This window comes from Peromyscus eremicus, chromosome 6, assembly GCF_949786415.1.
Source record: "Peromyscus eremicus chromosome 6, PerEre_H2_v1, whole genome shotgun sequence".
Taxonomy (NCBI): Eukaryota; Metazoa; Chordata; class Mammalia; order Rodentia; family Cricetidae; genus Peromyscus; species Peromyscus eremicus.
In genome coordinates this window covers 63,089,963-63,110,161 of record NC_081421.1, presented here as the reverse complement: position 1 = coordinate 63,110,161, position 20,199 = coordinate 63,089,963, and the positions used below count along the sequence as shown (strand labels likewise).

At 48.5% G+C, this 20,199-nt stretch overlaps 2 protein-coding genes across 12 annotated transcripts in view; one reads left to right on the top strand and one right to left on the bottom strand.

The window, feature by feature from the left end:
• Positions 1–489: 489 nt before the first annotated feature.
• On the top strand, positions 490–4,701 carry Msto1 (misato mitochondrial distribution and morphology regulator 1). 3 transcript variants are annotated; one of them, XM_059265642.1, is made up of 14 exons: positions 490–660; positions 747–882; positions 1,349–1,418; positions 1,525–1,600; positions 2,010–2,064; positions 2,166–2,253; positions 2,361–2,478; positions 2,566–2,658; positions 2,800–2,952; positions 3,248–3,379; positions 3,451–3,635; positions 3,856–3,960; positions 4,060–4,169; positions 4,414–4,701. In XM_059265642.1, exons 1-14 carry the CDS (start codon positions 577–579, stop codon positions 4,626–4,628), a joined length of 1,620 nt encoding a protein of 539 aa, XP_059121625.1. In that variant the 5' UTR covers positions 490–576; the 3' UTR covers positions 4,629–4,701. The 3 variants fall into 3 exon arrangements, with proteins under 3 accessions (XP_059121625.1, XP_059121624.1, XP_059121626.1); XM_059265641.1 differs by having other exon boundaries at positions 491–660; positions 2,566–2,700; XM_059265643.1 differs by lacking the exons at positions 490–660; positions 747–882; positions 1,349–1,418; positions 1,525–1,600; positions 2,010–2,064 and having other exon boundaries at positions 2,369–2,478; positions 2,566–2,700.
• Positions 4,194–20,199, bottom strand: part of LOC131913179 (GON-4-like protein) — a 62,870-nt gene continuing 46,864 nt past the window's right edge. For 7 of the 9 annotated variants that reach the window (XM_059265631.1, XM_059265636.1, XM_059265634.1 and 4 more), the window contains 3 exons: positions 19,515–19,631; positions 17,516–19,267; positions 16,444–16,866 (listed from right to left, as the gene is read on the bottom strand). In XM_059265631.1, the coding sequence (XP_059121614.1) occupies positions 16,597–16,866; positions 17,516–19,267; positions 19,515–19,631 (2,139 nt within the window). In that variant the 3' untranslated portion in view covers positions 16,444–16,596. Of the gene's footprint in view, positions 5,113–5,425; positions 5,529–5,610; positions 6,209–6,628; positions 6,840–8,891; positions 9,003–11,152; positions 11,273–11,357; positions 11,502–12,936; positions 13,081–14,704; positions 14,903–15,814; positions 16,000–16,442; positions 16,867–17,515; positions 19,268–19,514; positions 19,632–20,199 lie in introns of those variants that run through there. The other 2 variants (XM_059265640.1, XM_059265637.1) reach the window with 2 other exon arrangements.

The following is a 20,199-nucleotide window of genomic DNA, read 5'->3' as shown; positions in this document are numbered from 1 at the left end:
GTTTGAAGCCAGCCTGGGTCTGCACAGTGAGCCTGTCTCCAAAAATAACTCAAATAACAAATCAAATTAAAAAGTAAATAAAAACAGCGCAGAAGTGCAAATGAAACATCTGTACATGCCAAAAGGGGACTACAATCTTTTCCATAATGTAACAGCAGCAGATAGATGGCCACTGGTTTAGCCAGGCTGGGACCTTAGGGGTGGGGTAAGGTGGTGAGTGGGAGGATTCAGAGGAGCCTCGAGTTCCTCGTCAGGTTTTTTTCTCGCGTGAATTATTACCTAGGGGAGGGAGGCATCTGCGAGAAGAGTGACAGAAACATGAGAGAGAGAGACCCTTCCATGACCTTGGCCAAAAAAGGCGCCCTCGGAAGTCCAGAGGGAATGGCATGACGCCAGCGGGGACGCAGCAGCTTCCGGCAACTCAGGAGAGGAAGAGGCGGGGCCTAGGCCGCTTCTCGGAGACTAACGAATCGTGTAGCCAACGGGGAAGCACGTGCTCAAGCGCCAATAGGGCGCGGGGCCCGCCCCTGGGTCCCCGCGGCCCGGGCCGGTGGAGTGCTGCGCAGCCACGGCGGCATGGCGGGCGGGGCCCGCGAGGTGCTCACGCTGCAGTTGGGACATTTCGCGGGTTTCGTCGGGGCCCACTGGTGGAACCAGCAGGTCAGTCCCCTAGCGGCGGCCCGGCGCTCCCTGCAGAAGGTACACGGCCCTCCTTCCCACTCCGCTCAGCGCTCTGCACCCTGCAGGATGCTGCGCTCAGATATTCGATGGATGGCGAAGAGTCGCCGGGGGAGCTGTGCCCTGACGTCCTGTACCGAACCGGTCGGACGCTACATGGCCAGGAAACCTATACGCCGCGACTCATCCTCATGGATCTGAAAGGTGAGGCGGTGGCGGAGCTCAGCCACGTTGTGTCGTTTTGTGTGTGAGGCCCTTAGCATTAGTTCACAGGAGAACCCACACCTGGGACAGGCCCCCAGAGGACGCTGGAAAGCAAGACTATTCAACTCTAGAGCTGGCTCTGGAATGGGCAGTGTACAGTTAAGCTACTGACAGAAAGATGGAGTCCAGATTACCCATCCCATCTAACGTATATCCAAGTAGGCTTTAAAAGGCCAAGCACATTGCTCCGCGCGGTTGGACACGCCTTTAATCCCAGCAGAGGCAGGTAGATCTCTGCATTCAAGACCAACTTGGTCTACACAGTGTAAACCATTCAGGGATGCATAGGAAGACCTCATCTCAAAAGCAAAACAAAAAGTTGCCACGTGCCATAGACACTGCCACAACAGGTTAGTCTGAGGGAGGAGATTATCCTCTAGGCTTTGCTTCTTTTCTTTCTGTGCAGGCAGTCTGAACACACTAAAGGAAGAAGGTGCTCTCTACAAGGACCGGCAGCTAGAGGCTGCAGTAGCATGGTGTGTATCTGATGTATGAGAGAGGGTGAGGGGTCCGGTGTGTGTGCATAGAAGGCTGGAGAGATCATCAAAGGGACACCTTTACTTAATCTCCACTCTTTTTCAGGCAAGGAAAGCTCACCACACACAGAGAAGAAGCATACCCAAAGAACCCTAACCTCCAGGACCTTCTGAGCGCAGAGGTGATGGGCTCTGCCCCAAACCTTTAAACCTACTGCAAGCTAAGTAGCTGTGTGGAGCAGAAAAGATGAAGTCTAGTCACTGTAAATGCCCTAGAAACACTCGTTTTGGTTTTTTCTTTTTTTTCTTTTTTTTGGAAAAAGCAGCTTTGGCTCTAAACTGGCAGGAACCTGTAATCTGGCTCAGAGGTTAAGAGTCCTAGCTGTTCGTACAGAGGACCCTGAGTTTGTCCTAATGCCCGTTGGGCAGCTTACAACAACCTGTAACCAGTTCCTGGGGATTTAACTCCTCTTCCAGCTTTGGGCACCTCATGCCTGTGGTGCACATAAATTCACAGGGGCACACATAAGATAAACCCATGATACAGGAGACCTTCCTAGAACTAAATGTCAGTTTTCTCACCCTTCCCAGGGAGTTCTGAGTACTGATGGTGTCTGGAGGGCCAAACCTCTCCAAAATGGCAAAGGTGAGCTATCCCTTGAGGCTGGAGACTGAACAGAGCAGGGACTTGGGGGATGGCTGCCCACTAGTCATCCCTGGTACAAATCCAAACCCATTTATCCCTAGAGAACAGCATCAGAGTCTGGTCAGACTTCCTCAGAGTGCATCTCCATCCGCGGAGCATCTGCGTGATCCAGAAGTACAACCATGACGGGTAAGGGGACTCCAGAGGCTGGAGCCCAGCTCACCTGCCCCCTCTACAACAGCAGACTGAGGAGTTGAGGGCAGGCCCGAGTCTTCTACCATGGTGATTTCTGGTAGTGAAACAGGTCGGCTGGAGGCTTTCGGCCAAGGAGAGAGTGTCCTGAAGGAGCCCAGATACCTGGAAGAGCTGGAGGACAGACTGCACTTCTATGTGGAAGAATGTGACTACTTGCAGGTAGCTCTCTGAGGCGAGATGCATGCTGGGGCAAAAGCTCTTCTTATCCTGCAGTCTACTTTCTGTTGGCCTTCATCTTTCTTCCAGGGCTTCCAGATCCTGTGTGACCTGCACGATGGCTTCTCTGGAGTAGGTGCCAAGACTGCAGAGTTACTGCAGGACGAGTACTCAGGACGGGGGGTAATAACATGGGGTCTACTCCCTGGTCCCCACAATCTTGGGGTGAGTGGAAGCTGGAAGCGAAACGGCGGAGTTGGTGGGAAGGAGAGGACCCCACTGAGGAAGGTGTGTGGAGCAAACCACTCTCGTTTCTTTTACCAGGAGCCCCAGAAGAATATCTATCGTCTCTTAAACACAGCATTTGGTCTGGTGAACCTGACTGGGTACAGCTCTTTTGTCTGTCCCTTATCCCTGGGAGGGAACCTGGGCCTGCGACCCAAGCCGCCTGCCAACTTCCCTTACCTACACTATGACGTAAGGCTCGAAGCTCGGTTTGTGTCAGCCTGTTTACGTGGTTCTGCTCCTTCTCTCTAACCCCTGTGACGTGTGTTGCTAGGGACTGAACCTAGGACCCCAGCATATACTTGGGAAGCATTTTTAATACCTAGTCGGGTTCCCAGCTTGAAGTTGACCTTTTAGCACCTCATGTTTGTCCAGCCTCAGGAGAAACAGCCTTACTTCATTCCCTGGATCTCTGCGCTTGCTGCTTTGCCCCCACGTTTTTCCACACCCAGATGACCCAGTGTTCCCCTCCTGTCCCACCTGACAGGCCACTCTGCCCTTCCACTGTAGCGCCATCCTGGCTACAGCCCTGGACACGGTCACTGCTCCCTATCGCCTGCGTTCCTCCATGGTTCCCATGGCTCATTTGGCTGACCTGCTGAGTTTCTCGGGGAGAAAGGTAAGAAGCTTTCCAAGGGGCTGGGCCAGAGTGAGGAAAGGCTCTGTAACCCGATCCCTCCTGGTCTCTAGGTGGTGACAGCAGAAGCAATCATCCCCTTCCCACTGGTTCCAGGGCAGTCACTTCCTGACATCCTGGTGCAGCTGGGAGGAGCCACCCCATGGACCCCACTGTCTGCTTGTGGGCATTCTGCTGGAAGTCGATGCTTTGCCCAGTCAGTGGTGCTGAGGGGTATAGACAGAGCAAACCACACCAGGTAAAGACTGGGTTCTTGAGAGGCCCTTGTAAGACTTGCTCATGTCTTTGTCTCCCTAATGTCTAGGCATTCTAATGGGACACTTTCTTCCTACCACCATAAATGCCTCATGTTAAAAACAAGCCCTGGGCTGATGAATTGATGGTCCAAGAATGTACAAATTCTTAGCTTCCACTCATGCCGTCAAAGAGTAAATGTGGGTTTGGCTCTGTTCTGGCAGTAAGCTCAGCCCAGGAACGCCTTTGCCTTCCGCTCTCCATGCATGTGCCTCTGGAGAAGAAGTCTTGGCCCAGTATTTACAACAGCACCATCCTAGAGTTTTAAGGTCAGTATCCCACTTGCCTTTTTCTGCAGGCTGCCTGCAGCCTTTGCACCCAGCAGCCTTTGCCTCCCTGCTCCCTGAATCACCACTCTCTACCTGCAGCTCATCGTATCTGCTGCTGACTCCCTGCCGAGTGGCCCCTCCTTACCCACACCTCTTCTCAGGCTTAAGTCACAAGGGACTGGCCCTGGACGGCCCCCCCAAGGGCGCAGGTAAGACATGAAGAAAACTAACACTTCCGTTACACAGGAGCAGTTTTACTCTTTCTCTTCTTGAATTAAAAGTGCTAAAGAAAAGTTCACAGTTGAGCATTCCTCTACTCGACTACAAGCTGCTCTGGAGTACTTACTGGCACACCAGACGGCAACCACGCTTGCCTGCTGAACTTCACCGCCAGTCTACCAGTGCTAGAGCAGAATCCAGTCCACTCAGCATCAATTCTCTCTCCATCTGCAGCAGTGCAGAGCATCCCTGTGTTTGGGGCCCTGCGCTCATCTTCATCCTTGCACCAGACCCTGGGAGATTTGGCGGAAGAGCTCACCAGACTTGACCTGCGGCGCTGGGCTAGCTTCATGGATGCTGGGGTGGAGCAGGATGACATGGAAGAGCTGCTGCAGGACTTATACAGCCTGGCCCAGTGTTACCAGGAGGGTGACAGCCTTTCCAACTGAAGTTCCAGGGAGGGGCATTAGGGAGATAATTTGTAATAAAAGCTGCTGGGTGCGGGAACCCAGTGTGTTGGAACCTGCTACATGACCTAGGCATTTGTCCATTTGAAAACACTGAGATCACCAGACCAGGAGCCAAGCCCATGTGTGCTATCTCCTTCTGTGCTAGTTACAGAGAGTTTGTAAGGTCCTCACTGAGGTCCCTGAGAGAGACACAGGCCACAGAGCTATCTCCAGACTGACTCTGTCCTTAGATCCACAGCAGTTCACAGTTCACCCTCCCACAGAAGGCTGTTGGTTTGGTGCTGGCAGATGACACCCATACCGTCCCAGGGTCTCATTCGTCCAGCTCTTCTTCGGACAGCAGGTCCCCATGGTCAGAGAGCTGGTCTGCATTGCTCGTGCTGGTGGCATCGTCCTCATCCTCCGAGCCGGCCTCACAGGCTGTGTGGAAGAGGTGCATGAGTTCTCGGAAACGGTGGGAGACCTAGCAAAGGAAAGGGTTGTGCTCACGGTTCCAGTCTCATGATGAACTGGGCACCCGCTTACCATACAGAGTGAGTGTCTTCTGTACAGATAGGAGAGTGCCCCAAGTAACAAAACTAGAGGTGATACACACCTTTAATTCCAGCAATCAGGAGGGAGGGACAGATGGATCACTGAGTTCAAGGCCAACCTGATGTACATGGTTCTAGGGTAGCCAGGGACACAGTGAAAATCCTGTCTCCTTCTGACTGTAAACCCCGTTGTCCCATCCTCTTGCCTTTGTTCCCCATCATCATCGCCCCTTCCCACCTCACCTCCACAGGGGTCTTATTTCCCAGCTGCTGAGAGATAATGCTGAAGGTGTGAGGCTGTGCACCCTGCTCCTGGCACATGGTGAGAATCACTCGGTCAGCTTCCCTGTAATCCAGGCAGCATGGTTAGGCCTGAGGGTCTGCTGGGATCGTGTTACACTCTGCAAACACAGCTCGTCTTTACCTACCTTGTCCACAGTACAACCTTCTCCCCGGTGGAGCTGACCTTGCTGTTGTTGGCACAGACGGTAGCTTCGGAGGCTTTTGGCAGAGTCCCCTCTGGACCCTTGCCTTGGGTTCCACTATCTTCAGCCATGACCCCTCTGGCAGTTTTAGGAGTGATTGCTGAGACATCGACTCCTGATGAAGTTCCACAGACAGAGGCCACCGTGTGGTCTGTCTTTGCCTCAACTCTGCCCTCAAGTAGCCAGCTCTGAGAACCTGCTTTCCCGTAGGTGTGTCTTCTCCCTGCCTCTCTGGTCCTCGAGGAAGCAGGGAGCTCCACAATGCCTGGCTGTGTCTCGGTTTCTGATGCATCTGGGAGTGACATGGTAGTCTCTGAATTAGCAGCTGCCTTTTGGTCCTCACCCTCTTCAGGAAGTATGGTGGATGTACCAAGGCAGGAGACAACGTCAGGCCCAGCCTGGTTTCTCCTGACAGAGAGTACAACTCCAGTCTGAGGAGGAAGCCGAGGAGTCTCTGGTGAACAAAATGTTGGACCCTCCAAGGGCTGCTCCATGAGAGTCACTTCTGCAGAGTTCAGCAAAGTACTCCCTGCTGTTGACCCTGCAGGGGAGGAATGTGGGGATCAGGTGTACACTGAAAATCACAAGTCTGGGGAGCTACTAGAACAGTTCCATTGGAAAGACGGTGGAGGTAATGGGGAGCCACCAAGCAAAGGACAAAACAAGACTAGGAGAAGATGTCAGGAATCTTTGTTTTGTTATTTTTGAGACAAGGTCTCACTATTTAGCCCTGGCTGTCCTGGAACTCACTCTGCAGACCAAGCTGGCCTGAAACTCAGAGATCCGCCTGTCCCTTCCTCCCAAGTGCCACCACTGCCAGGTTTCCTAACGGTTTTTCGTGGGAAAGATGAAAGGGAAAAGGGGTTGCCATTTAGCCCGGCCCATCAGGCTTCCTGCAGTGTAGAGAAATGAGGCTGACACAGGAGGAGGGAAGTCCTAGCTTGGTAGTCAGGTTACTCACCTGGAATGGGTGTCTCTCCCTTTCTGGTGGCCTTGCCAGTCCTAATCTGGGTTGCTGCAGTATTCTCCTGCTCCTCCAGGGCTTCCTCTTCCAGCATGTCCTTGCCTTGTCCTGCGTCCTTACTTCCGGGCATAGAGCTGGCCTCTTGGAGGGGGGTACTGCCCACCAGCTCGAGGGCCTCCTTGCTCTTACAACATTTGCTGTCACAGACCTGCAAGGGGGCTCTAGGTTAAAAACGTCCTGACCTGCCCATGTTTCAGGCCTCCAAGGTGCAGCCCGTGTTGCTCCTCAGCACATTAGCCAGCATGCTTCAGAGGACTGCGTTTGTGTGCCAATGAACTCACTCTGCAGAACCAAAGTTATCTTTAGTCTGTTTTGCTCACAGGTTTATTTGACTTAAAGAAAAGAAGCCCTAAGTGTCCAGTGTGGGCATACCTGTAACGATAATGACACCAAGCTTAGGGCAAGAAGAACATGAGGTCAGCATGAACTACACAGAGAATAGCCTCAGACAGTAACAAGTCTAGGGGAAATGCTTGAAGTGTGCTTTTATTTCCCTTTCCACAAGTATTACTCAAGGGATTCTATTTTATTTATCTGGGTTTTTCTGAAGATTTTGTTTATTTTTATTTTCTGCATATCATAAGACTGTTTGCATGTATGGTATACCATGTGCCTATACTGCTAACAGAGGCTAGAAGGCAATGGATCCTCTGGAACTGGAATAATAGACAGTTGTGAACTGCCATGTAGGTGCAGGGAATAGAACCCCAAGTCCCCTAGAAGATCAGCCAGGTTCTTAACTGCTGAACTGTCTCTTCAGCCACTAGTTTTTTTTTAAGACAGGGTCTCTATGTAGCCCTGGCCGCCTGGAACATGCGATATAGGATCTTAGTTCCCAGCTTCCTGTCTCTGCCTACAAAGTTTTATGATTACAGGTGTGGACTGTAATTTCTTCAAATCAAAGACTCTCTTTAAAAAGCAAAATGTAACTGTAGGGGGCTGAAGAGATGGCTCAATGGTTAAGAGCACTGGGTACCCTTCCAGAGGTTCAATTCCCAGTTACCCACATGACAGCTGACAACTGTCTGTAACTCCAGTGCCAGGGAATCTGACACCCTCACAGACATGCATGCAGGCAAAACACCAATGCACATAAAATGAAAAGAAAGAAATAATTTAAAAAGCAAAATGCAACTGATCCTAGCAGTTAAGTAGTGGAGGCAGGAATTCAAGGTGAACTGGCTACATGGTAAATTTGAGGCTGGCAATGGCTACAAGAGACCTTATCTCAAAAATACAAGGGGCTGGGGAGATGGCTCAGTGGTTAAGAGCACTGGCTGCCCTTCCAGAGGTCCTGAGTTCAATCCCCAGCAACCACGTGGTGGCTCACAACCATCCATAATGAGATCTGGCACCCTCTTCTGGCCTGCAGGCATACACGCAGACAGAACACTGTATCCACAATGAATAAGTAAATCTTTAAAACTAACTATTGCCACCCAGAAAAGCTAGAGTAGAGATGTTGCTCAATTGGTGGAGTACTTGCCTGCCATACAAAGAACCCTGGAATTGATCACAGTACCACATAAAATGGACTGCTGTGATTCATGCCAGTAGTCCCAACGCTGAGAGCACAGAGACAGGAGGACAGTGAGTTTGAAGTCAACCTGCACTATGTAATAAGCCACTATCTGAAGACAAAAAAACAAACAACAAAAGCAAAATCTACCTGACATTTCTTTTGTTAGTTTTGTTTTGAGAGAGGGTGTTATATATCCCATGGTGGTTTCACACTTGCTGTGTAGTTGAGGATAACCTTGAACTTCTGATCTTCCTGTTTCTACCTCTTTAGTGCTAGGCTTACAGGGCAGGCACCTGGTTTCACTTTGGGTTTGTAAAAGGGTCCTTTTGTTTTATATATGTGCCCATGTGTGTGTACTGCATATAATCTGATACATGTGTTCACTTTCTAAGTTCAAGAAGACATAAATCTGTAGTAGGAAAACAGCATCTAAACAGGCATGTTGGCACATACCTTTAGAGGCAGAGGGAGGATTTCTTTGAGTTTGAGGCCAGCCTCATCTACATAGTGAGTTCCAAGACAGCCTGGGCTATGTAGAGAGACCCTATCTTAAAAGAAAGAGAAAAAAAAAACAAAACAAAAACACCCACACTGGCACGAATCACCACCACAACAAACCCAACCAGCACCTGCACAGTACGGCCTAGGCAGTTCCAGCATACTAAGCACCTTCCTCACCTTGCTGCTGCAGTGACAATTTCTCCTCTTGCTTTTCTTCAGCTTAGAATCAGGACCACCCTCATGGCAGAAACAGGAACAGTCCTTGGCCATTTCAGGCCATTCAGTCTCCTACAAGATACCCCAGCTTGATTAGTTGCCTAGGATTTTCAGAACCAAGAAACAGAGCTGAGTTGAAAGGCCTGAGTTATGAAGATGCCCTTTCCACTCAGTCTTCCTTTAAAAAAAAAAAAAAAAAAAAAGATTTATTTATTTATTATGTATACAGAAGAGGGCGCCAGATCTCTTTACAAATGGTTGTGAGCCACCACGTGGTTGCTGGGAATTGAACTCAGGACCTCGGGAAGAGCAGTCAGTGCTCTTAACCTCTGAGCCATCTCTCCAGCCCTCCACTCACTCTTTTCTAATGTACCATCTTATCACCCTGGAGGTCACTGACCCAACCTCAACATCAGCCTGTTATGAATCTTGAAAGAATCCACAATGATCCAAAGAAAGCAGCAGCCCACAGGCCTGGGGCAGACTTAAGTCAAACAGATTTTGAGGAAATGCACTGGAGAGCTCCAAAGTGAGATCCCATTTACTGACTTTCTGTCCTCTTATGTGCTCTCTACAGGGCTTTGTATAGTGACTCTTCACTTAATAAGCCAAGACACACCTTTAATCCCAGCACTCGGGAGGCAGAGGCAGGTGCATCTCTTGAGTTTGAGGCCAGCCTGGGCTACAGAGTGAGATCCAGGACAGCCAGGACTATATAGAGAAAACCTGTCTCAAAAAAACCAAGAAAAGAACCAAAACAACAAAAAGCCTTCCTCTTGGGCTAGTGAGATGGCTCAGTGATTAAAGGAACCTGCTGGAGGCCTGAGGACCTGAGTTTAATCCTGGTACCCAAATGGTAGGAGAAAATACCTACAAGTTGTCCTCTGACCTTCACATATGTTCCATGGTACATGTGTAGCCCCCACCCCAACAAAGTATGTAAATTAAAAAAAAAAAAAAAAAAAGCTGGGTATAGTGGCCCATGCCTTAATCCCAGCACTCAGAATACAGGCATGTAGATCTCTGACTTTGAGGCCAACCTGGTCTACATAGTTCCAGGGCCAGGACTACATAGAGACTCTATTTCAAATAATAATAATAGTAATAATAATGAGTATCTTTAAAAATAGACGGATCTGGGGGGAAGCAGTGGTGCAGCAGTAAGAACAATTCTGTACTGCTCTTGCATAGGACTTGAGTTCAGGAGTCCCCAAATCAGGAGGTGCATAAACCACCATTACCTCAGCTACAGGAAACCCTACACCTTCTTGGGGTCTCTGTGGTCACCTGCAAGCACATGGATATATTCCTACACACCGATTTTTCTAACTATATCTGTGCACACGCTTGTCACAGCACGTGCATGGAGGTCAGAGAACAGCCTGATCATATGGGTTCTGGTGACCAAACTCTAGGCATCAGGCTTGGCCAAGTACTTTTACCCACTGGCTCAAGTACTTTTACCCAAGGCTCTTTCTGTGCTCAATGTGAACAGACTCCAGAGCTGGAACTAAGTCACCTACGTCGATGTCCCAGCACAGACACTTGAAGAGGTCACTCTGATAATAGCTTCTCTGTACTTTAGTTATATAAATAAAACCTTCCTCAGGATTACTATGAAAATTATACGCACTAATTAATAATCTACATGCTGCCACACAGTAATACACTGCTATGTTTATCGTTAGAGGATTCTATTTCCTTCCATGGGCAAAAATTGAAAAATTAAAACCCAAAGGTAAGAAAAAGGGCAGCTCTGAGCTAGGGAAAAAAGCAAGCATGAACTACTATCTGGTTTTTATTTTTTTATTTTTTGGAGATTTGTTTATTTATTTATCATATATATAATGTTCTGCCTGCATGTGTTCCTGCAGGCCAAAAGAGAGCACCAGATCTCATTATAGGTGGTGGGAATTGATCTCAGGACCTCTGGAAAAGCAATCAGCGCTCTTAACCATTGAGCCATCTATCTAGCACCTTTTTTTGTCCCTTTTTTTTTTTGAGATCTGATATCACCATATAGCCTAGGCTAGCTTTGAACTTGCAGGAATACCCCTGGCTATGATTCCTTCTAACGAAGCCTCATGGGTTCTTTACAGCCTCACCCATGATTATCTCCAGTCTTAATACTGTGAGCTATCCTATATGTAGCATGGATATATGCAGAGTTTAATCCAAGGCTTGAGTCATGAAAAGCAGGTATTTCCCAAAAACATGTATACCTTATCATGATTCTGGACCCCAATCTCTTTTCTCCTCTTGCTCTTTGAGGCTGTGGACACCTTGACAGGCTCCTCTTCCTCTTCCACATCAGGGAGTATCACTTCTTCAAAGCCATCAAACTAAACAAGAATTGTAGGCACTAAAGCAGACTGGGCCAACCCCTCCAGCAGACAGCCTTCCCCTGGATAACCTCAGGGCCTGTACCTCATACTCTTTTTCTTCAGTCCAATTGATCTCTTCAAAGTCACCCATCCGGCTAGCTGCTGGGCGCAGATGATCAAAAAAGATGGAGAACTCATCCTGCAGGTGGTCATGGCCTTTGAGGAGCTGCCACATCTGGGTCTTGAGCTGAAGAGAGTTGGGAAGGCTAATGATGGAGAATCTTCCTAGACTTCACTCAAACCAGTCCCATATGGGACCACAGTCTGCCTTCTACATGGGGTCAAGCTTTTTTTTAAACTCTCTTATTTTTAGATTACATATATTTATTTGTTAGTTAGGTGTGTGTGTGTGTGTCTGTCTGTCTGTCTGTGGATGTACCCATGCCACAGTACACCTTTGGGAGTCAAAGGACAAGTTCTAGGAATCAGTACATACATATGAAAGCTAGAGTCGGTTTTCATAGGAGTCCTAGGTATTGAATTTAGATCGTTGTGATATTTTGATTGCATTCTGACATTCCCAAGACTGACAATAAAGTTTGTTTTGAATCAGAGGGCAGAACTAGCTACCAGCTGACCAAAATCAACCATAGAGGTTTGGGAGGACTGAGCATAGAGAGACAGGAAGTAGTAGCACAGGGCTTAGAGAGGGTCTCAGCCTTTTTGGATAGAGGAAGGAGAGATAGGAGGTCACTGGTTGCTTCTCTGCCGCTTCTCTGGTCATTCAGGTTATCACCCTGATATCTGACTCACAAGTTTTTATAACGCATCAGTTAGGCTTGGCAGCAAATAACTTTATCAGCTAAGCCATCTTACTGGCTCATTCTAATTTTCTTGAGACAGACTTTCTTTGTCTAGCCCTGGCTGTCCTGGAACTCACTCTGTAGACCAGGCTGGCCTCAAACTCACAGAGATCCACCTGCCTCTGCCTCCTGCATGCTGAGATTAAAGGAGTGTGTCACCACTGCTTGGAAGGATCCTTTCTTTGATAGCTAAGACTTCTCAAGCTTTTCCCTGCTTGCTTGCCTAGAGGGGAGTGAGTGAGGTGGGGAGGGAAAGTATTGATCTGAAATGCAATTCCCAGTGACAGCACTTTCCATTCCGGCCTGACTGGTCTCTTGAAGAAGCAAAATGAGGAGTCCAGAGTTTTCCCCATCCACTTTCCTCAAAATCCCTTCCAATGTACTGATGGCCCTACAGAGCTTGTGAGGGTGAGTCAGGCTCTGGACTCCAGTAGCCATTCCTCCATGCGCCTGTGCTTCCTACTGGAGCTCAGTAGAAAACACTCTTTCTGCCTTAGTTTATGGTACTTTTCCAGAGGGAAAAGATACGGACTACATTAGGCAGAGAGAGAAATGACAATAGAAGGGAAGCAGACTAGGGGGCCAGCGGCAGCTCAGCTGTTAAGAGCACCTACTGTGCTTGCAGAGGACGTGGGTTAGGTTCCCAGCACCACACGGTAGTTCACAACCATCTGTAACTCAACTCCCAAGGAATCCAATGCCTCTTCTAACTTGGACAGGCACCAGGCCTGGTTATGTATGCATACATGCACATAAAACACTCATACACATAAATAAAGCTAAGGGAAAAACAAATGAGCAGGATGAAGGACAGAGTACCTCCGTGGTGTCCTGAGGAAGACAGTCTGCACAGCCTTGCAGAACCTTGATGATCTTCTGGTGCTGTGAGGGGTTCTCTGCAAAGCATATCTCCAGCTGCCGAAGGAACCTGCGACTCTTCTCAAAAGCCTGCTGCTCCTCAAACTACCAGAATGGAAGGAAGACGAGAAAGAGTCAGGACACAGCTGAGAAGAACGAAGAACAACAGGCCAGAGGCACTGGTTATGACAGAATTCTAGTTAAAATCCTAACGCCCCACTGTGGGATCCTGGGAATTATCAACCCAAGGAATTAAGATGTGAAGGAATGACTCAATAGATAAGTATTTCTCAAGTACTAGTAAGAGATTGAGTTCAAGGTCAGCCTGGGGTACACAGTAAGACTCTCTCAGACAAACAAGTAAAAGAGATAGTTATCTCTCAAGTTATTTGTTGCTTTATTTTATGGACTATAAAATCAGATCCTCAAACTCAAGTAGGAACTTCACAGTTTACAAGTTTATGTTTGCATATATGTTCATTTAATCCTCACAATAATGCCAGAAGGAAGGTGAATATTTTATTCACAATTAACCCACCATCAAATGAGCACAAATCACTCCAATTTCTTTTTTTTCTTTTTTCTTTTGGTTTTTGATTTTTGGAGACAGGGTTTCTCTGTGTAGTTTTGGAGCCTGTCCTGGATCTCTGTCTATAGACCAGGCTGGCCTTGAACTCACAGGGATCCACCTGCCTCTGCCTCCCGAGTGCTGGGATTAAAGGCACTCGCCACCACCGCCCAGCCCTTCACCCCAATTTCTACCAAGTGGAAGTTGTCTAGGAATACTGCTCTGTTTTCTCTCTCCCTCCTTCCCTTCCTCTCCCTCCCTTCATCCTTCCCATCCTGCCTTTGCCTTCCAAGTACAAGGATGGTACGTAGGAGTCACCATGCCTAACATGCCATTCCTCCCATTTCAACTCAGTCTCCAACTTTTTTTTTAGACGAGGATTCTTTTTTTTTTTTTTCTTTTCAAGACAGGATTTCTCTACGTAGCTTTGGCGCCTGTCCTGGATCTAGCTCTGTAGACCAGGCTGGCCTTGAACTCACAGAGATCCGCCTGGCTCTGCCTCCCAAGTGCTGGGATTAAAGGCGCCACCACCACTCGGCGACTGCTGTCTTTTTTACTCTAGTGTTCTGTGAGGTATTATCACCATAAAGGATCATGTAGTACATACGTGAGTATTTTTATAAATCTATGTATTGTAACAAACTTTATTCATGAAAATGAAAGCTCTTAAAAGAAATCTTAATATTTTTAACTGCTACAGTCTTTGTCTATGTCTTTCCCTGACACTCAAAAAATATTTAGTAAAAGGAACTGGGACATAGTGGTGTACATCTTTAATACCAGCACTTGAGAGGTAGAGGCAAGAGGATCTCTGAGTTCAAGGCTAGCCTATTCTATATAGTGAGTTCCAGGCCAATCAAGGCTACACATAGAGACTCTGTCTCAAACAAAGGAAAAAACACAAGAAAAAAGAAAAAAAAAAGAATCAAAACGGGTACTTTTCCCTAGAGAGGAAGCGGGGAGGCATATGACTACCGAAGTCTCTGCGGGTACTACAGAGAACACCTTGGAAACGACAGGAGGTTAGAACTGAACAGAGAAAGGCCTAAGAAGACTCTAGAAAATGGGGTGAGGGCGAGTGAAGCCATCAGAAGACTGGAATGGTGTGGCTCGACTGTATTCCAGCCCTGTCTGCTCTGCAGTCTATACCCAGTTACTTACTAGTCCACAGGACAGGGCTTGCTCAGGGAGCAGGAAAGCAGCAAAGTCCTTCAAGAGCTGAGGCCAGTCTTGGAGTAGGGTTTGCAAGCTTTTGTAAAGATCCACAGCAGTCTGCCTCTGGGCACTTGACTCAAATTCATAGATCACCTGAAGGAAATCTTCATACTTGCCAGGGACATGCTGGAGAGCCTCTCGTACCTACATATAAGACTTCAAATAGTCAACATCCCTTCTGTGGGCATCCAGAACAAGCACGGACACGGGAGAAGGCGTCACGGTCACAGAGTTATCATGCACAGGCTCTCCTCTCACCCCAGGTTAACAGAGACACAGAAGAAGAAGCAAGGCAGACTTCCCTTTCTCAGAGGGGCTACTGGACAACCTTTACATTCTTGAGACTAGAGCCACAAAACTTGGGATTGCTAAGCTTGCCTTCCTGACTTGAGCCCCTGATTTAAGCAGATTAAGAGTAGTTTTGTATATGGATTCTAATATGGGTCATACCAAGGTACATAGTAGCTGACCTTTGAATGTTAATAAAATAATAACAGATCGTAGTAGCAGCAGCATGCTGATCGCCCCAAGTACCGGATTTTGCTGGGTTATTAACTGAGAAGGAAGACACACAGGGTACCAAGAGACAACACAAGACCATGGTGCACTCCTTGAGATCAGCTCTCCAGGCTGCATACCAACCACCATTCTTCTCACTAATGCTCACTAAAGGTCATCTCTCAGCGCAATCTGTGAAGTCACAACTTGGCACTGGGGAGAGCAGTATCACTGTTCTCCTAATCCCTGGGTGAAAGAGAGATGGGATGAGGATGGGGCACTGACAACCATCCCAAATACGGCTGAACTCTTCTAGGTCTCCTTTCAAGGCTGTCAGAGAACTCTGTGGCAATTGCCAGCAAGTAAGGCAGAGACAAAAACTATTGTGAAGTAGAGAAAAAATTTGGTTTGGGTTGTGTTGGGCAGGCTTGTCCATACTAGACAAAAACGGTACCACTGAGCTACGGCCTTAGTCACAAATTTCCATTCAAAACCTCTGCCCCCAAAGCAGCAGCCACACGCATACAGACAGGCAGGAATAGCAACTGTGTTGCCTACCCTGGTGAGGTAAGCCTGTGCAAAGGCCAGGTCCTTCTGTTCCCTGAGTGGGTCTCGATCGAGAATGTCCTCGTCATACAACAACAACAGCTTGGAGGTGTCCTTGCTGGCCCGAGCCCGACTTCCGCGTTTGTTTCGAGCTCGATGGTTGCTTCGGCCTTTTCCAGCAGCTTTGATGCTCTCTCCTGGGAGTACATGTGAAAAAGAGTCTTTCTCAATCCTAGTAACTATGCGATCCTCCGCAGTGCTACCCATCAATCCAGCTCAACCTCGGCACAAGAAGGGTAAAGAGTGTCTAGGAATGTGGTAGACAGAACAACCCTGCTTCCATTGCATGACTCCGAGTGTGCAACAAGAACGTCAAAAGTCACTGGGAGACCAGAAGACACTGTTACAGTAGCTTGAAAAAAAGGTGAAAGCTAGTGTGAGGGCCCACACCTACGATGGGAGAGAGGTAGCATAAGAACATTACCTGAGCTGTACAGTAAGACACTGCCTCCAAAGACAGAAAAGAAGGTGAAGGAGTGACCAAGAGAGTGAAACAGCTCATAGCCTCACGCACACAAGAAGCAGGAACCACAAACAAAACACTGAGCAGCTTCATGTACATGAAGTGTTGATGGGATTCTAACGTCCTGTGTCTTTGGATTTTCAAAGGAAGCGCCCTAGTCTGTCTGGGGGAAGGAAAGCTGGAGGAGAGAGAGACTCCTCCCTGGAGCCTTCTGGCTCCTCTGTCAGCTGCACACTATGCGCACCCAAGGGAAACCTGTCCTCCGAGGGGGTCAGCTACACTCACCTGCGGGGGTTATGCTGCTCTCTACTTCTGGAGCAGTCTTGGGTGACGCCAAGGCAGAAGGGGGCTTCTCAGCAGCATCTCCAACTGCTTCATCATTCACTTCATCCTCCTTCTGCAAAGCTTCCATCCCTTCGGCCTCCTCTTCCTCTTCTTCTTCTGGCTCAGAGTTCTCCTCTTGGGAGTTCTCTTCCTCAGACTCACCCTCCTGACTCATGCTCCTTTCAGAAGCCAGCCAAGTCAGTTTCTCCATGGTTTCCTAAAAGCACCCCACAGAATGTTCATAAGGGCTCCTAGCAGCTCACAGAAGGCCAACGGACAGGAGCAGTGTCAGGAGGATCTAAGGGGAGGCAGGGCCACCATTCTGAATTAGAGAAGAAGCCTGAGGGTACTGAGGACAGGACAGGCAGCACAACATGCCTCTGAAAGGCTGCCCTACTTCCTCAAGACGGCTTTCCTCTAACATGACCCATACAACTGTCTGTAATTCCAGATCTGCCACCCTCACACAGACATACATGCAGGCAAAACACCAATGCACACAAACATGAATGAATTATTAAATAAAAAGGGGGAGAAGGGGTCAGGGAGATGGGTCAACAGGTACAGACAACCGCTGCCAAGCCTGACACTCTAGCTCAATTCCCGGGACCCACATGATGAAGGAGATGACCACCTGCTCCTGGTCCTCGGACCTCTGCACACGTCATGTCATGCACGTACCCACACAAATAAAACAATAAATGCAAAAATAAAAAACAGAGTATGGTCAAGTGATTCAAGCACTTCACACAAGCCTCCTAAATTATGTTCCATACGCATTCAAAAGTCAAATCCCACTTTATGACTCTAACACACGAAGGGAACATTCTACGGAGTCCCCACATTGCAACCACTCTGGATCTCACCTGGAGCTCCGGGACAGAAAGCACAGACTCCTCCGAAGCTGATGACAGTTCATCTTCTTCATCTTGGGTGAGGTCATCAAAGTCCTCCTCCTCTTCTTCCTCAGGCCCGTCTTTCTCTCCTCCAGTGTCTGGTCCTGCCGGGGTCCCTACACACTGACTGTCAGCAATGGCCGAGTCCTCAGCCTTCCCTGGAGGCCTGCTGAGCACCATCTCCTGCTCCATGGAGGACCGAGGGCCTTTGGGCACTCCTCTGCCTGCATCTCCACTTGGACTCCCCTCCTCAGGCGGCTCTTGGGACACAGAAAGGGACGAAGCTGCTCGAATCTCCTCTATCTGCACGACTGTTTCTTTCCTCCGCTCTCTAGCACTACTCAGCTTCTCCTGAGGGGAGCCACGGTCTAATTCCATAGAGTATTCTTCTTTCACTTTCTCACCAATGTCCTGCTCGGGGAAGGTACTGGACATTTCCTCCACACAATCCTCAGCTTCCATCTTGACCATTTCTTCTAAATCCTTTGATGTGGAGTTCAGAGATAACTGGAGAGTCAAAGGCAATGGCTCTAAAGCTTGCCCACCCTCTTCATTTTTCACACCTGCCCAGCCACAGGCGCTCGATTCTGAGGATGCTTCCTGACTTTCTGTTTTAACAATAGCCCAGCCACAGGCGCTCGATTCTGAGGATGTTTCTTGGCTTTCCACACCTGATGAAGAACACCATGGCCTAGAATCCTCTTTGGAGAAGACAGTAGCACAGAGAGGCGTTAGTTCCTGGGAATTTGATGTGGAGTCGGGGTTTTGAGGAGCATTTTTCCCTTCAGAAATATCCAAGTTCACTTGGACCTTATCTTCAGGAATAGATGGTACAGGAAGTGTCAGAGGATTGCTCGAAACAATTAAGGGGGAGATGGAGGAAGCCATGAGGGGTTGGTTTAACGGACAGGGGAAGGAAGTAGGATTAACAAGGAGAGTGGTGATGGGAATGGTCTGGGGATTTGGGGCCACAGCTGCATTAACAGGCTGGATCACATTACATCCACTGGGTAGGCTTACCACCTTCACTGTGGCGGCAGGAACAGTGAAGATGACAGGTGTAGGGTGGATGATGGGGGCAGGCTTCACACAGGGAGAAAGCTTGGTTCCTTTTCTTCTTGTAGGCTTCCGCCTCACATATGGCTTTCGAAATTTCGAAGGGGCAAGTGAGGGTAGCATTATCTTGGGAGCAGAGGAAGAAGGCAGTGGTGACTGAGACTCAGACAGGGGGAAGCCGGTCCTGGCTTCAGGACCAGAGGGCACAGCAGGCAGGGCTGGGGAAGACTCAAAACTATGTTCTCCGCTGACCGCCACTGAAGGGAAACCTGGAAGTGGCTGTAAGACAGTGGCTGGCTGGATCAGATGAGGAATCTGGACCACCCTGTTGCCTGGAGGGACTTCTGATTGACTTGACCAGGTTGCTATTTTGCCTGGGTTGAACCCAGGCTGAACACAGGGGCTGGGTTGGATAAGAAGGGGCTTCTGGACCAATGGCCGCTTCTGTCGCCAAGCCTTTCTAGAGAAACGCTTGGATCCTGGCTTCAACTTGAGGACTACGCCCTTGGGCATCAGCAGTGGGTATCGAGTTTCACTCCCCAGTTCTGGGCAGGCTTTCTCTAAGGGCTGATCTGTGCCAGCTTCTGTGGCTCTGGTCACATTTGCTCCGTCTGCAACGCCTTCAGCTGTGTTCCGAAGTTCATCCTGAATGGACTGTAGACTGGCCTGCAGAAAATAAAAACACTGTGCTCTAGCACATGTCAGAATTTAGGAGAAAGAAAAATTAGCTTTCTGGATTCTAAGGATTAGTGGATATAGTCCCAAGAAGGGTTTTTCCAGGCATCAATCTTCTAGGAAAACCACATCCCAAGTATAAAAACTCTTCCTGAATTTACTCTGGGAAATTATCATTTAACTCCCCAGGAACTTTTCGGGTCTTCTGCCTCACAGAGTCGTGGAAGGATGGACAGACCTTTAACCAGAATGGGAGCCGGTGCTCCTCCTTCTCTACGGGAGGCTTCCACTGATGTGGCTGTATCTCTTCACAGCACCTCACCAGAACTGGCAACTGTTTGGTCTTCTTATAAAACTAGGCATGAAAACACAAATCATAAGTCATATTCTTTCAGGCTGGGAAATGGGGTAGCTGATGGTTTCACACACAAAAATATCAGTTGTAAATGCTATGTATTTCTGCATTTCAAACAAAGTATCTCTAATTAATGAAGATTTCAAAATGTTCAATCTCTAAATGCAAATATTCATTTTGATTACCACTAAGACTCAAAAGCATCCTCTGAGTTCTAGCCAGCTTAGTCTACAAAGTGAGTTCCAGAACATGTTAGACACACACACACACACACACACACACACACACACACACACACTCAGTTGCTCCTGCACACAGAGCTGAACCCTCATCTTACACAGAAGCTACTCTTAAGCAAGCAGCAGTGTGAAGTGGAAAAGCCACTATACAGCAAGCACAAGGTTGCACAGCTGTGATCCTGGGGAAAGAAGGGGAAGACTGTGACAGTTTCACTTCCAAAATAAATGGCTGGAGGTGGTGACAGACACCTTTAACCCTAGCACTTGGAAGGAACAGGCAGGTGGATCTCAGTAAGTTCAAGACCAGCCTGGCCCACATAGCAAGCTCC